Here is a 16,649-nt window from a genome sequence, read left to right as displayed (position 1 = left end):
ACTCTTTAAACAGAACATTATAAGCACAAACTACGAGCAAAACAGCTTTCACTCTTTTAGAAATGTATGCAAGAATGAATATCTTTTTGTTTCTTTATGCAAGCAGTCATGACTGTTCTTGTAGATGATGATTGTAATTGAAGTGTCAACCTAATTAACAACTAAACTTTGAATAATGCTAATGAGAACTGAACATGGCATCAGAGAAAAGACCAGCTCTACAGGTGATAAACCTTCACAGTAGTGACATTTTCCAGTGTAAAGTCACAGTTACTGTGATCTGATCAAAGAGAGAGACCCCCTTTGGGTCCAATTATAACTATAGTTTTGAAAAAAAAAATTATTGAGTTATGATGTTCATAATCTATGCAGAAAGGCCTTTACAGTATAGGTCTTTTCCCCACAGCTGTGATCTTTTCAATTTATATCCAAGCTCCATAGATCTAGATAAAAGTTTAGAGCCTGATTCGTTTAGCCCATGGATAGCATACACCAAGGCTCATTTACGTTTTTCCCTTATACCTCAAAAGAAAAAAGAAAAAAAAAGTATAATTCTGAGCACAAAAAGCAGTTAAGGAGTTCAAGGTTGAAAAAACAAATGCATGTTATTTTATTTTCTTTGTTCTGTACTGTATGATTATTTTAAGGTTGTTAAAAATCAGGTTTATTTAATTTTAAGGGCAATAAATGGGGGAATACACTTTGCATAAGGGAAATCTGCCCATCAGTATTAGCTCAGTTTCACTAAAAGAAAAACAGAAACATGAGGTCAAAAAATGAATTCTCAGCCTTAGAAAGTTGTCTCTGTCATGATGAACAAAGCAGCTTAAACATGAAAGAATTTCCTTTTCCCTCTACTTTCTTGCAAATCTACACTCTTCTACATTATATCTGGTATTTAATGATGTGAAAAAAAGACAATTTTTATACTCATAATCTTACAGTAGGAGTTTGTTTCATAAAAAACAAACAAACAAAATCTCGTGCATACTCTATGAGAAAATATAACTGGTATATTTACATTAAATAATTTCTGTGAAGTGATTTTTAGAATTCAGTAGCTTTTTTAAACAAAGGGATCGTTTGTTTTGTTTTTTCTTTAAAGCAGAAAAATTGTTCAATGCTATCTGTTCAAAAATGTAATAACAATTAGAACTCTGAAATTTAACTTGCAAAATGTATTTGAAAATCCTTTCAGCTACCAGGTCATATATTTCCCCGAAGACATATGTCGAATGGTGTGACATGATCAAATGATAAAGAGTTTGAGAAATACTTCTAAAAGAATCTGGATACCTATCTTGAATTTGAGCGACTTCATACTCGTAGTGGTAGTGTTCTAGATCTAAGGTAATCATGGGCTTATATGTTGTGTTGGTCAGAGGCTGAGTATCAGTATTTTTTAGGACTGTTTTCAAATTAAGTGAAAAATAATTGCTTCCTCATACAGTCCCACAATGAAGTGGAAACACATGACCTTTCTTATCATTCAGCTACAGGGACACCCAAACAAAAGAGGAACAAATGTCCTCTTCACCTGAAATAATTTTACAGCAACATGTTACAACTGAGTTTCAGTTTCTGTTTCAACAGTGATAAAATCAAATCTCCCTGTAAATTGACATTTAGACAATTCTTCTAACCCCAGCATAGGCTCTACCTATACATACAAATGTAAACAGGGAGTAGGCTTCATACTGCTGTTTGGTGACACAATGTCGGTGGAGAAGCTTCTGATGGATTGGTATTAATGGAAATAGCAAAAATAAAACAGAAAGGAGGATCACAACTTGGCTGCAATCAGTTGTTTCTAGGATAATCAATATTTAGTGTCTTTCCTTACGGATGGATAAAGAGTTGATTGAATACTCCTCCCTGTGTCATTCTGGGAGGTAGGGGCACGATGCACGTAACTAGTAAAGACCAAAGAGCAGAAGTGGATATATTTTAATTGAAAGAAAAAAGATGTTATGCTGGGCACTGAAAGTTTGGGGCAATTATGACAGATAACAGAAGGTAAGAGGGAACAGCGAAAAAGAAGATGTAGAGCAGGGGAATTACAGGACAAAACAAGGGAAAAGGATTTTCTGATTTTTTCAGTTCTCTCAGGCCCTATATACCCTAACATAAATCAATATCAGGATGCTTTAGACAAATATATATTAAAAAGAACAACAGAAACAAAAAAAAAAATCTCCCAGTTTACTGCAGTACTGGTACATTATTATTTCAACAACATTAAGAACATCCCAGTGGACTGTCAGCTTGAAGGCAGGAGATTCCAGCACAAATGTGCAGGAACGCTACCCAGTCAGGAGCTGCAATCCCAGGCTGCTATCCTGGAGTGAGTTCTAGCCTCAGGAAGATTGTTCTGGAGTTCAAAAAGTTTCTCCAGCCTTGATTTCCCAGTCACCAGAGCTGGAGCCCCTGCTGAAGCACCCTTGCTGCCTGCCTGCCCACCCGGGTTCCTTCAACCTGAAGTCAGCAAACGTGGACATGCTCAGCAAACCACCGAGCGACAGCAAAGCCAAGCTGCCCGTCTGGGTAGGCTGCCTGCAAATCCTCCACACTTTAACCAGAGTGATAAGCAGTTACTGCAGCCAACACAGTAGGGACAGATATGAGAATGGGTGCTTTGAACTACTTATGAGGACCTGGTGCATAGCAGGATTATGATCACTTCAAACCTAAAGTCAAGGGAGAGTAAGCCCCCTTTACGTGATGCCACGGTGGCAGAATAAATCGTTCTTAAAATTTCAAAGAAAATACACAGTACTGACATGAAGCCAAAAAACACCCAAATGGCATCCTTACCACAGTATTTTCCTTATATGTGTTTTAATCCATCTACCTATTTATGATTAGGAATGCCTGACTCTTTTTCTCCCTTTTTTTCTGTGACTTAAGCAGAAATAGCCTTTTGAAAAGTTTAAAAATACAGAACTAGAAACAAACAAACAACAGGGATTAGAACGCTTTTTTTTTTTTTTTCTTTTTTCCTGTGAGGCACTAATGATCTGTTTCAGAAATGGTATTATTAATTGACACTAGGAGCAAAGTGTTCTTGTCTTCTCCTAGCAACTGCTTGTCGTAGGAAGGTGACTTCATAGGACTGTTAAACACTACCAATGAAGAGCAATCAGAGCTTTGGGAAGGACTAAATCAATAGAATAGTCTTTCGGAGATTTAGGAAGTCATGTGGTTTGCATGTGGGTTTGCTTTCATACATACAAAGTATCTGAAAAATGTCAAAACATATTGTATTGGGCATTGAAAAAAGAAGCATAATTTTTTAAAATAGTCACCCTATATCCTTTTCAAGTTTCCAAAATACAATTACCCGATCAGAAACAAGACATGACTAATACCTCTTCAATATTCATGTGAGTAGAATAATGGAAGGACCCACAAAAGTTAAAAAACCAAATTCATAAAATGATATAACTATTAATCAAAGCCTTTCTTCCTGCAAAAGCTTAAGCACACGTATAAATTTAAGCCTGAACAGAAACATTCAAAAGATTTGTGCCCTAAGGAATGCAGAACCATGCACTGTGATTCCCAAAAACTATTGGATCTCTGAAAAAGATATACCCAAGTATTTCTCCCATATCAGTGACAGTTATTATGCTTTACATTATTTTCCAGTGTTCCCCATCAGATCAGGTCACTGTAAAAGTAAAAGCACACTCTCAATAGCAAAAAGTAATAAGTGGCAGAGAAGAGAAACAAAACAAGACCGTACAATAAAATGGAATCTGAGTTGATTTAAATCGATGTTGTTAATGAAAGAGCTTCTACATACTTGATATTATCTATACACACAGGATTTAGGCATCTCAGCTAGCCCTCCAGCATCTAATCAAAAATACTCATTATCTACCTAAATGCAAATGTTTTCAAAACTAGTTGCATTTTTCAATCTGATGGTCTAGTTTCTAAAATTATATCTAGGTTCAACAGAATCTCAAACAACTCGTTTGAGATTCAGCATAAACAGCTGTTTCATAACATTGCAAACATTGCTGCCTGCTTTGAGTTTCTAAAATATATTAGTAATATTTTGGGTATCTTCTAATGGAAAAACTAACTAAATTATGGTATTTAATTTTTGCCAAAAAATTTTTTAGTTGCAATGTTACATGCTGCTAGTTATTTCTGAAAATGCAATGATTAACGGTATTGTAAAAAAAAAAAATTACAAAAAAAATCTCAATAATTATTTTGTAAAGTAGCTGGTTAATTTTCAACATGAATTACAGCCCATTTCTCAAATGCTACCTTCAAAACAGTGATGTTCATCGCCCAATTTGTGTTGTTAAAATACTGTGACTTTTGGAATCTCAAAAGAAAAACTCAAAAAAAGAAATCTTTGAATTCTGTCCTGTATCAGTGTATATGTACAACATGCTATAAAGGCTATGCATCTTTCAACAGCTCTGTAGATTTCACAGTTAACATTTAACAAACACAGTGATGCTAACATGCTATAAAGCCCATTGTTTTCTGAAGATCATATTTATAAAACTTCTGCTTAAAGTCTATTGTGAATTGAGTAAGATTTGGTTGCTAAATGTGATAATTGTGATAACCTCAATTCTCCAAGATTTTTCTGAAAGTGTTCAAATTGAGAAAAGGACTAATCTTTTTGTCAGAGGTAATTGCAAGCAGGTATTGCAGAATCAGGCCCAAGGTTTATAATTGCGTAAGCATCTATAGTCTACACTAATTTATATACATCACAAATGTTCTTTTTCTACTGCCTTACTCTATTAAAGTGGTGATCTATGTATTATTGCGTTAGGAAATTTACTCCCACAGAAGCAGCTACTTATTTTCATTTTTTTAATTAAAAAATAATAGACAAATTCACAGTGAAATGATTAAATTTAAAAACAAGTGTTCTTGTCAGAAGAGAGGGGAAAAGAAGGTTTTTCCCCCCTCTAAGAAAACAAAGGATTCCTGAAAGTCTTGCACTGATTTATTTTTCCAATTTTAAATACCTTAGGAGTAGCGGAACTGCTACTGGCATGGTAGTATTTCTAACAGTCAATAAATCTAAAATATTATGTGTGAATATTGGAATGAAGCCATTAAGAAGATTACAGCATGCAACGCAGCAGAGGGTCCACATGAAAAAAGGACTGGTAATTCAGGACAACTGTGACCACTGACCTTTGCACCGTCAAGACCACTGGTCAGTCTGACAGAATAATAGAGTTCACATGCATAGAAAGTCATCTAGCCTGTAACTATAATTTAAATACTTAAGTGAATGATTTAAAAATGCCTTTAAATCTCAGTTAATTTATTACGCAGTTTATTAGATAATGCTATATAGTAATGTTTTTCAATCTTGAATTTATCTTGAAAAAATTCACAATGGGAACATTTTCATAGACACATTACTTATACATGGGTAAACTGTTAAATACCTATGCAGTGAGGACGTCATCAGGCATACTGACCAAGGAAAGAATTTACTCAGTTTCCTTCAGACAGAAGAAACAGTTTTAGAGAAGTCTTTGAAAAATATTGCATTTCTTTTGTTAGGCTGTTAATCTATCTGGAATCAATTTTTCAAAGGGATGAGAGCTTCTTTTATATTTTCAGTTCTTCATCCTATTTTAACACCCTTCATTGGTACTCCTGCTTATTACATTTTTTCATCAGAAGTTTTACCACCTTTGTACGTATGCTTACAAGTCTTATTTATATAAGCTAAAATATTTCACGTATGTAAGCATCTGACATCTGCTCTAATGCTTTAAGTTTAACTTACCATTTTGATTCTACAGCCTTACATCTTATACATTTTAACCCAGATGTTAGCAGTTGCATTGTCCCTGCTGAATGCAGAAGGACAAGCGTGCTGTCATTTTATGAGCCAAAACCCAGACACTGTCTTTGTTTCTAGGTTTTCCAACTATAATATTATGTGTTTTCCTTTTTTTTTTTTTTAATTCTTTTATAAGTAGAGAAAGAGATGGGTCTATTTAAATTAAAAGCTTCACTGTAAAATCCTAAAACAAGTTCTGCAAGTATATTTTGCATAAAGCACAGTTGTTCTGTTTTGTTCAATATTAGATATGGAACGAAATATTTTAAGTCTACTGTATAATCCACACTCTTAGATAACTTTCCTTAACATTAATAATAGTAACATCTACACATCATGGGGAAAAACATACTCCTAAAATTATGAAGAACTGTCGCCCCTATTTTTTCATGCTAGCCTATTCATTTAGAGATCATTTTGACATGCAGCTGTAAAATACATGAGGTCCCCCTCATTGCACAAACATCCTTTTTTTTTTTTTTTATTGTTCGAAGGACCTCCAGCTACAACTCTAGTATGTTACAGAAGATGATGCCTAATTCTCAATTCTACATCTAGCTATTATTTGACAAGAGGTACGTACCTCCGTGACATTATAACCTCAACCTTTTACACTGAATGCAAAGTCAGTTAAAATTAAGAACACACCAGAAAATAACTATTTTTTTTTACTTCAGTTATTATTTACTTCAGCTGTACAACAGAGTGCACTCAGAATTATTGTACGTGTATATACTTTTTCATAGATCAGTGTAAAATCACATAACAGCAGAATATTTTTTATATAATCAAAGTCAATTTCTTTCACATTTCTGAACTACAGTTGATAATGAATCAAGAGGAAGACTGACCAGACAATCTATAAAAAAATATCTAGGTATTAAAACTATTATAATCAAAGAGGACTGATATTAATATAATCATCAAGAGTTTGATTTCTGTTGTTCCACATACATACAAATTATCAATACAAAAGACATAGTATTTCAGTCCAATGCCTCACTTTGATTAAGACAGATTGTTTTAATGATTCACAATTTCAGAAAATGTAGCTCTGATTTCACATTTTGATATAAAATTATTTGTCCTGACAATTTGTGATAGCTTGAGCATCTATAGCTAAATAATCAAAACAGTGATTTCACACCGATATTCTTTTAGAGCTCTATTGGGAAAACCAAGGTAAGTGAATTTTACGACTATTTAAAATGATATACAGAACATGTTCCCCTATAGGCAATAGGAAAAAAAAAAAAGGAGGGGGGGACCCTCTGCAAGATCAAAGTCCAGAAAGAACTGGCACTTAATTTATCATCCTTTACAGACAAAAGACAGTTTTCGTCATTTCAAAAGGATCAGATGTCTTTTATGACAAACTGGGTTTGCAGTTTAATTTACAAATAGAATTCTAAGTAAGCAGTCTTTGCTCTGCCAAAGCAAATGACAAACAGTATAGGTTTTCATTCACGCAGCCCTCAGCAGGATAGAAGAGATTAAAATAAAACTGAAATAATTTAGAGAAAACAAATAAATGTTTCAGAAAGTTGAAGAAGATCAAAGCCTGAATTTTCTGACCCCAACTGTACAAGCATTTCTTATTATATTGACCAGTGCCATCAGATCATTAATTAAAAGGAAAGCGCTGGCAGGTGGCAGGGAAGCAGAAGCCGATAATTGGCCCCCTTCTTCTTTTTGCCTTCAAAAACTCTCTCGTTCTTTTGCAAGACATGCCACTAGGCAGACAGAAATGCCTACTTTGTAATATAATGATTAAGATGAGATGAAGAGACTCTTGCGTTTAAAGCAGCTATGCCTAATGAATGCAGCTAGCTTTATAATTATGATCCTACTTTTACAATAAGGAATATGATATTCCATTCAACATCTCCTCAACTGTCAGAAATGTAAAATCTCAAATGTAGGGGTCTATAGTTGCTGCTTTTTACCCCCTTATTCTTTTTACAGCAGTTAGCAAAAACAGGCAAAAATAGCTACCAGTAATCCAAGCATCCATTTAAGAAGGAAAAAATACATATATATATCTGTAAGACTCACCACTTCACCAGGTAGGTTGTTCAGGTCATTAAAAGGATTTTCTAGAGTGTTTGTGTCAACATTTAGCAAAACCACATCCTCCAGCGATCTATTTTTTACTCTCTGTAGAAGGAAAAAATAGTGGAAAAGCATTTTACTATGGCATTCTCCTGAATCCTCCTTTTTATTACAATGGCTAGATTAAAAATCTTGATTTTACAAAGGATAATAATAGCAAAGGCAAGATTTTGAGCTTTACTTGTAGGATCTGAATTAGACAGAAGAGTCAAAATAGATTTTAAAAACACTTCCTTTTCATCAAACACTAAGGTTATATTAATAACCTCTGAAATACATGCAGGTTCAAGAAATTAATTATTGAAAACCAAGAATTACGTAAAACAGTTAAGTATACTGTGTATATATATATATTTTATAAGAACATTTTATTCTTTCCTATTTGTGAAAATCAGAGGATATTAATCATATAATCAGATTAAAAGCAGAGCAAAGTAAGTAATTATTTGCAGATTTATCCAAGTTACACGTATGTGATGTCTACTAGTATTAAAGAAGAATGGATGAAACAATCTTTCACCAATGGACTAGCAGGTAAGAACTACACCATTTTTTCCTTTCAGGGAAAAAAGAAAAAAAAAAAAAAAGAAAACTCTTTTCTATATGGTCCTACAGTAAAACACAGTATTATGGTCCAGAAAATAATTTCAGAAAGAATAATCTGAAAATAAAATCATTGAATTCTTTTCAGGTTTGTTATTTTCTGACAGAACATAGAAAAGGATCCTAGTCAAGATATTACAATCAATGTATATAGAACATAAGAACTAGGTTTGAGAGAACAGAAGGTTATGCCTAGTTAAGAGGTATACATGATAGAAGGCTCTTTTTTGGAAACACAAAAGTGCTAGGGGCTCAGTCTGGGGGAGAACCTACTTCACTGGTTTAGCAAACGGGAATTCATCCTCAGAAGTTGCTTTAGCAGAAGTATGAAACATAGCTCCTGAATGAATTCTCTCTTCTGTATTATAATCAGACTACACATGTAGGCCTAACCGTGTCATTAAATGGTTATGGAAAGAGACAAAGCAATTTATTTATTTATTTATTTTATGACCCTACTACTACTTAGCACTCAGGTGGGATTTATTATTTTGTTGTATGTTTAGATCTGGAAAGGCTACCTCTTGTTTTTTGACAAAAATTACTGTTTTCTAAATGAATAGTTATGAATGTTATGGGATTAATGTTAGACTCAAATTTTCAGAGGAACAGGAATACAAGTTAGCTAGGAAATCCGAATGATGATGGCCCCAGAAGAAGTTTTTATTACTATTATAGGAAAAATCTGATATGTTGTTGTACCACTAAGAAAGGCACAAAAAATCCTATCATTGAGCTATTAAATAGACATAGAAATAAATCATGAGGTAGAGCTTGTATGTCTCTATAAAACACTTCAAAAGTATCATTTCAAAGAGAGACAATTTTATTTCTTAAAGCATATGAAACTTAACTTTTGCAATTTTGATTGTAAAAAACAGGGATTTTTTTCTGTAGCATTTCCATTAAAATTATCAATTATAGCACAAACACTTCATGCTTATCAGTACTCAGAAGTATATATTAAACTTACCTCTATTAAACTTAAGTGGACGCCAATTAGATAAGGCATTGGTGCACTGAAGAAAAAAGACAAAACGATCAAATTATCTATTAACTACAACTATTTGTAAACCAAAACATATTTAAAATCTTGGCTTGTACAGTGTCTAGTTAACATCCACTGTGTAAGCTTGTATTAAATGTATACACAGGTGCTCTTGAAATTATTACTAGCTGAAAGAAAATATCTTTTTTACTGTGTAATAAATTTCTCATTTCCAATTTGAATAAGACAAGGCATCATATTCTCAAAATAAAACAATTATCCACACAGACTCTGGAAAGAGACCTCCTGCAGTATGCAAGCAGGAAAGTGAACTAGTCAGGCTAATTTACCATGGTTTTCTACAATCTTCTCTTTCTTCCACTAAACTGATAAAGAATATATTCACTATCCAGTGTTGGAAGGAAAAAAGCATCCAAGAATCATCATCACATTATTTGGTGCTGTGAGATTACTAAAAGTATTCCCTCCAGAGAATTGAGCGATGGACAGACTGGTTCAAGCAACTCAGCGGGAAATGAAATACTAAGGGAGCAGAGAGAAAAACTAAATAAAAGTAAGGCCTAAAAACTAAATCAAAGGCAAGATCGCTTATATGAACAGTTACACACATCAGCTCACATTGCATCTATTTGACTACATCTCTGAGCCTTAATGAGGCACTGACTGCTTCGAGATTGACTTCCTGAGGCACAGGGAGAGGCTTTGCTGGGCCAGTTCCTGGGGCCTTACCAGTGCAGTCCCAACTCCATGCAGGAAAGTAGCAATTCTCACCTGCCTATGACTGCAGGCATTTTTAGAAAAAAATTACACTCACTATGGATTATCCATTTGCTTACATTAGCAATGTCCCACAGGAGAGTACTGATTAAAACAAAACAAAAAAAAGAAAAACAACTGACAGATCAAAACAGGTTGTCATTATGTTTACGTTACCAAAAATCAAAGGTTTGTTGAGACTGCAAACTCTCATGGCTTAAGGCTTCAAGGCATGGGGTGTAGACGTTCACAAAGGGAAAATGGAGACCCCTACATCTTCTCATGTCTCGTTCTTAGCCCAGTGTTGAAAAATTTCAGTACCTCATGACCACTTCAGCTAGGCTAGGGCCTTATACCTTTGCGGTCTAAAAACAAGGGGGTGTCCCTCCATTATATGCAGCGAGGAATTAGCCTGAAAACACTCTATAATTTCAAGAATGTCTAACCCTAGGGAGTATGTATAAGCAAACAAATCTGAATAACTGTGGCTGACATGTAAGAGAGGATTCTTCCGCTGAATATTGAGCAAAACAGATCCTCCTCTTGTTCATCACATCAGAATATCTCAGTGTTACAAGTAACATGAACTGGAGAAACTATGGTGAAAAGAAGTGCTATATCACCTACGTATTTTATGCACAGTGCTCTAGCAGCTTCACCAGGCCTGTACTGACTTGTAATAGCTGATGATTTGTTCCATTAATAAATCTGTCATTAAAAAGGGTAGTGTGTAGCTCTATTCCGTAGAACAAAGCAACAGCTACATCATTCCAATTTTAAAATATTTACAGAATGAATGTACAAAGCTAATTAGATAAACATCTTGAAAATGCATGAAATAAAAACTGCAGGTATGGAAAGTCAATTTGATAATTTTCAGCAAACAATGAATTTTATTACTGCTGAACTCTGAAGCCCTAACAACTGAGGTTTGTAAAACATACATAAAATTGCTTACTGTGATACTACTGGGAGCTGCTATATAGTTTTTCTCTTGCTTATGCATGTTATTACCAAAAATGTTATTAATCCACAGCATAATTTCCTAAAATAATTACTATGTTATGCAAAACGTGCAAGTTAATTGGAAAATAATTGTCCTATTCTCATGAAAACAGGCTTGCATATATCCCAATTCAGGAGAGACCAAATCACATAAAAAGGCATGCTACAATCGTAACTTGAATTTTCTAATTGCATTATATTCTTAACAGAGCAGCAGCAGAACAGATGCTTTACCATCTACAGACAAAACTGTCATACACGCATATCAGTGACTTAGTTTGCCAAGAAATTACGCTGAAATTTGATGAAATTAGCTTTTTCCTTTACAAAAATTGATTTTATTCAAATATAATTACTATATGAATGCTCAAACTTAATTTCTGTAAAAGTTTCCTTGAAAGCAAGCCACCTAATGGGATGAATGCAACAATCTCTTTGCTTGCTGAAATGTGCAGAAGAAATCAATTCTTAAAAAAATATTCAGAAAAATGTATTTTTGAGAAACTGCTGTTCAAGAATACATTGTAGGAAACTTATTTCTCTGTGTTCTCTACTACTAGAGCTAAAATGAGCAGTCCTTTCACTGTCTAATATTTTTCTGTCCTTCAGAAAAAGGAATTGCTATCTTCTTTTTTATATGGTTGTTCCAATTTTCACATTGGAGTTCTCATAGCAGAACTTAAGGCCAAGGTAAGTTATGTGAAGGAAAAAATCCTCTGAAGTCAAAACACAGTATGTTCAAAAAACAGGACCTTGCACGTATTCATAACCTTGCAAATCCTGATGGCACTACGGTCCACACTAGTGCTCAGTGCTGGTGGGTTTGGATTACTTAAAGAGTATTTGTTCTGTTGTCTAAAACTTGTCTGTACATAATGTTACCTGATAGAACCACAAGATCCTTTTTGGTTACAAAGCACATTGGAAGAATTTAAATGATTTTTTAATACAGATAGAGGTGTTTTGCTCAATATTGTATTTTGCTTATTTTCAAGCCCAGAAAATGCACCCCCATTTATGAATTTCTAAACCCCATTGAATTGTATCATTTATCTTTATCAAATGTTAAAGATTTATAGTTAAAGTCATTAACAAAAAGTGGATTTCTCACAAAACATTTGATTATTAACAAGCAAAATAATTTGCAGGAACAGGATCTGTACTTAAGCAGTAAATTTAAACACATTTTATCTTTATTTAAAAATATCCATACTCCCTTAGAATGACTAACATTAAAGAATTATCAATTTGGTATTTATTTAACTATTTAACTAATTCAGAATGTATTATTTCAACTGAGAGTAAACGGGAAATATCCCAACAATTTTTAAGTTAAACAATGACAATGTAGTTTCTAAACATGAAAATAGATTCCATTAAAAAGAAAAAAAGAAAAGGCATTTAATAAAATAACTTTACTCTGTCAAAATAATACATGAAAAATTAAAATATATAAAAACATTTAGAAAATTATTTCGTTCATTTTGAATTTGGAAGATCCTCTTGGACTACACACGAAGTCTGGTCTAACATACACTTTGATCCTGTAAATTCATCAACCTTTTCTAACTTGACATATTATATACCTAACTGGAAAACGTTTACTCATTGTTAATGTATCAAAACATGAGGAAAGGTAAGAATTGTATGCTTTTATTACACTATTCCAATCTATCTCACAAAAGAACCATTCAAACCAACATGATCAGACAGAGAAACAAACACAGACAACTTTGGTAAAAAAAAGTCTGAATTATAGTTACTGTGGTAAATTCATTAATTGTGCATTTCCTTTTGTGAACTTTTATGTCTCCATTTGAACATCTCTAAATAAAGGAAACTTTCTTCCCCCTTCTATTGTAATACAGTAGAAGAGAAAAAGGGATATAAATGAGTTTCACAAGTTTAAGAAACTCCATGCTTCTTTTTAATGAGTAAAGAATATTCTCAGGTCATGCCATAATGACCTAGAATCTCAAGTATTATCATCATCAGAAGGAGCTGTGTACAGCATCTAACATTATTATTTCTGAAAACATTATGTGTGCTTAGGAGGGGAAATAAAAAAATCTTCTAGTATTCAGAATGCACTCTGCAGGGTACAGCTTGAATAAAGGTGTTGATCTACCTTCTGAGAACCGCATTTATGGGTGATACTAAAGAAAATAAAAAGCTTCTGGCAGTAACTTCAAGTAATACGAAAACTAAACAAATATATCCAAGCTATATCCCCATCTTGGTGCATTTTATCAAAGCTAGGAGGAAAAACAAGTAGGACAGAGTTTCTCCAGAAGAAAACTATCATTAAAGATGAAAGGCTTCGCTACTGTTGAAAGCAAAGGGAGAAGGGGTATTTTTGAAGACAATAAATAATATACAGATGAAGCATAGGAACTATCCTAGATGAAGACATACGACATCTATTACATATATACTATATATAATAAGTCTTGATCTGTAAAAATGTTTTAAATGGTTCATTTTTCCATCACAGATCCATAGGGTCTATTTGAAGAGAAAGCCTCCAGGGACAGATACTCCTGTATTAGTTCCTTAACGGAAGCTAATTTGGTATCTCTGGCACTATTATGAGCAGAAGAAAGTAAATCTTTTCTTAGCTTGAAATCTTAAAACCCAGGCATTTGGAACAGAAAATTTCCTCAAACTAGCCTGGTATAACACGTAACGACCATCACAAAGGAAACAGCATTCCTTGAAGGACCAGAAGTGACTCAAAAAGTGACCATTTCTTTTCCAATTTAAAAATTTACCAAAAACATTAAGCCCGTCATGTGAACAGCAACACATCAGGAGAAGTATTTGAGAGAAGAGTTCTTACAATAAAAAAAATTGGAATTACCAAAAGGAGATTTTAAGCAATTTGATTTTCTGAATGCTTGTACCAGAATCATCTACCTCAATTTAAAGTAAACATCAAATAAATGAAAACTGTAAGACACTTGCATTTAAATTACTGAACATGGCAATAAAACATGACCAGTTTGTACAAACAGGATTCTAAATGCTCTGTTGATAGTAATCAGCACTGTAATTCAAGGTACCAATTCAAAAACAATATAAAGGCATGCTGAAATACCTATGTTCACGTAATCATTTAAGCATTGACTTAAGTGCTTTCATAAACCGGATCCTGCACATTCAGTCAGATCGGTAGCTTCTGTTTTCGTGAGTTACTTAGAACTATAAGACAGGTACAAATCTCAGAAGTGAGGATAACAGGTTAGTTATCTTACCAGCAGTAGTCCAGAAGATGTGGAGGAAGCACTGGGATGTAAATGTGTTGCCAATACATTGGATACAACAATGCAGCTGACGCATGAACACAAGCAGTTAACTAAAAACAAAAATGCACACACGGAATTGGCAACAAAAGTAATATGAAAAATAAAAATACAAAACCTTAAATTAACTTTTAGACATGTAAGAACCTTAACATCCCCAAACTGCCTACTATAGCATTTGAATTACTTTTAATTACTTAAATGCATCTATGAAAAAAAATGATATATGCATACAAGTACAACGTCTGCAAAAAGTCAGACGGACAAGTCAATTAAAAGTCAGCCCTGCTCAGCTCTTCTGAAGAAGAAAATAAGCATGCACTTGTTGATATTTATCACGGCCAACAAGCCCAGGTATTGTCACAAACACGCAGAACTTGAGTGTGCCCCTGCAGCACCAGCTCTGCTGAGCAGGAAGGGCAGGGGAAGGGACCCACATTTCCACTGTTCGGAACGAATGGATTTGATTTGGTCTTGCACGAAGTCGCACAAGTGCACTCAACTCAGGAGTAGGATTAAATTCTATTTCTGTCACTATCTTTATTTCCAAACCACCTTTAAAAAAAATCTAAAGTGAATATTCCCTGTGACAGCAAAACAACTTTATTAGAAGTATCCAAAATTGCCCATCCCCTCTTCTAAGTTCCCCAAAACAGAAACTGGCAACTCTGGCACTAACATCACCAGAAAATGAAGACTCCTTAACCAAGAAAAAAAGTGTTATAATCTGCTCGCCACTTAAAATGGACATGTGGATATGGCTAGTTTGTTTTCAAATAAATAAATAATAACACAAAATGAAAAAGCACTACTACGGAACTGATTAGTAACTAGCTCTTGTTCACTTCTTAAGCGAACAAAATAGTTTGCAATACATAGAGAATTCAGATTTGATCTCTCAAACACTATGTTACTGCTAGAAGTTGCTCAATTTTGTTTATGTTACTAAGCAGCCACAGAGTCCATGGAATGAGAAAATATCAAGACCCGTGTTCAAAATGAGATAGCCTATATCCAGCACATAAAACACTAGAAATCTCGCAAAAATAAATAACAAATAAAAAACAAGCAAATAAAACACACCACCACAAAAAAAAAAAAAAAAAAAAAAAAAAACACCACCACTTAGACCTATTGGGAAGAGAAGTGTGCTCAAAACAGCATTTAAGAAACCCAACCAGAAGGCTTAACACAATCTCTTCAGGGCACAATAGGTTATAACCAGGGAACAATTTGTGCTATTGATGCTATATTGTCCTTCTGCTTTACTTACCACCATCACCTAATGAAGTCTGAGAATAGCAATACACACATAGGGAATGCCCCATGCAGAAGACTCCAAACTTATGGAAGAAGACAAGTCTGTCCTAATGCTTTATATCACAACTAAATTACTATCTGAGGTTAACTTGATTATTACCGCTCTTTATTGGACGTGTACTTTTATTGCAGCAAAATGAAGAGCTAAAAATAAAATGTAAATCCTATCCATACAGCAAGTGCTAAAATATTATGGATTTTACAGAAAAAAAAATCCCTGTTGGTGGAACAGATCAGCAGTTAAAGCTTTCACACCCAGGCTGCCTTGTAAATAAAAATTATGCTGTAATTTCATATATATATATTTTTACACTAAAAAGGAAAAAAATAATTATAAGAGCACCACAACAAAAATCACAGACAATTACAATTTGTGCGGCATAGTTTGCTCAGCACTCAGATTAATATAACACGATTAAATATGGAAAAGAGGGTCTGAAAGCTCCTGAGGGATATCATTAGGGCAAATTGCCAAAGAATGAAACATGAGCCAGTCAGGAGAGCCTGGAAGCTGCAGTAGTACCAGGGGACCTGAATGTTCGACAGTTGGAGCTTCAGCAATGTGTGAACTGCAGGTTAAGGCATCAGGAGAGGCTGCTCACTGACACGCAGAATGTCACTATTGACCAGCACGCTGCCCGAGCCTGACAGCTCTGCTACAAAAAGCCAAGGATATCATAATTCTGTACTTAAACTGCTCATT

At 34.1% G+C, this 16,649-nt stretch overlaps 1 protein-coding gene across 2 annotated transcripts in view; it reads right to left on the bottom strand.

The window, feature by feature from the left end:
• The window catches only part of DENND1B (DENN domain containing 1B), a 159,011-nt gene that overhangs the window by 48,021 nt on the left and 94,341 nt on the right, over nt 1–16,649 (bottom strand). For both annotated transcript variants that reach the window (XM_040565506.1, XM_040565507.1), the window contains 3 exons: nt 14,579–14,679; nt 9,528–9,573; nt 7,895–7,996 (listed from right to left, as the gene is read on the bottom strand). In XM_040565506.1, the coding sequence (XP_040421440.1) occupies nt 7,895–7,996; nt 9,528–9,573; nt 14,579–14,679 (249 nt within the window). The remainder of the gene's footprint in view (nt 1–7,894; nt 7,997–9,527; nt 9,574–14,578; nt 14,680–16,649) is intronic.

This window comes from Cygnus olor, chromosome 8 (assembly GCF_009769625.2).
Source record: "Cygnus olor isolate bCygOlo1 chromosome 8, bCygOlo1.pri.v2, whole genome shotgun sequence".
NCBI classification, from domain to species: Eukaryota; Metazoa; Chordata; class Aves; order Anseriformes; family Anatidae; genus Cygnus; species Cygnus olor.
This window is presented reverse-complemented; position numbering and strand designations above follow the sequence as displayed.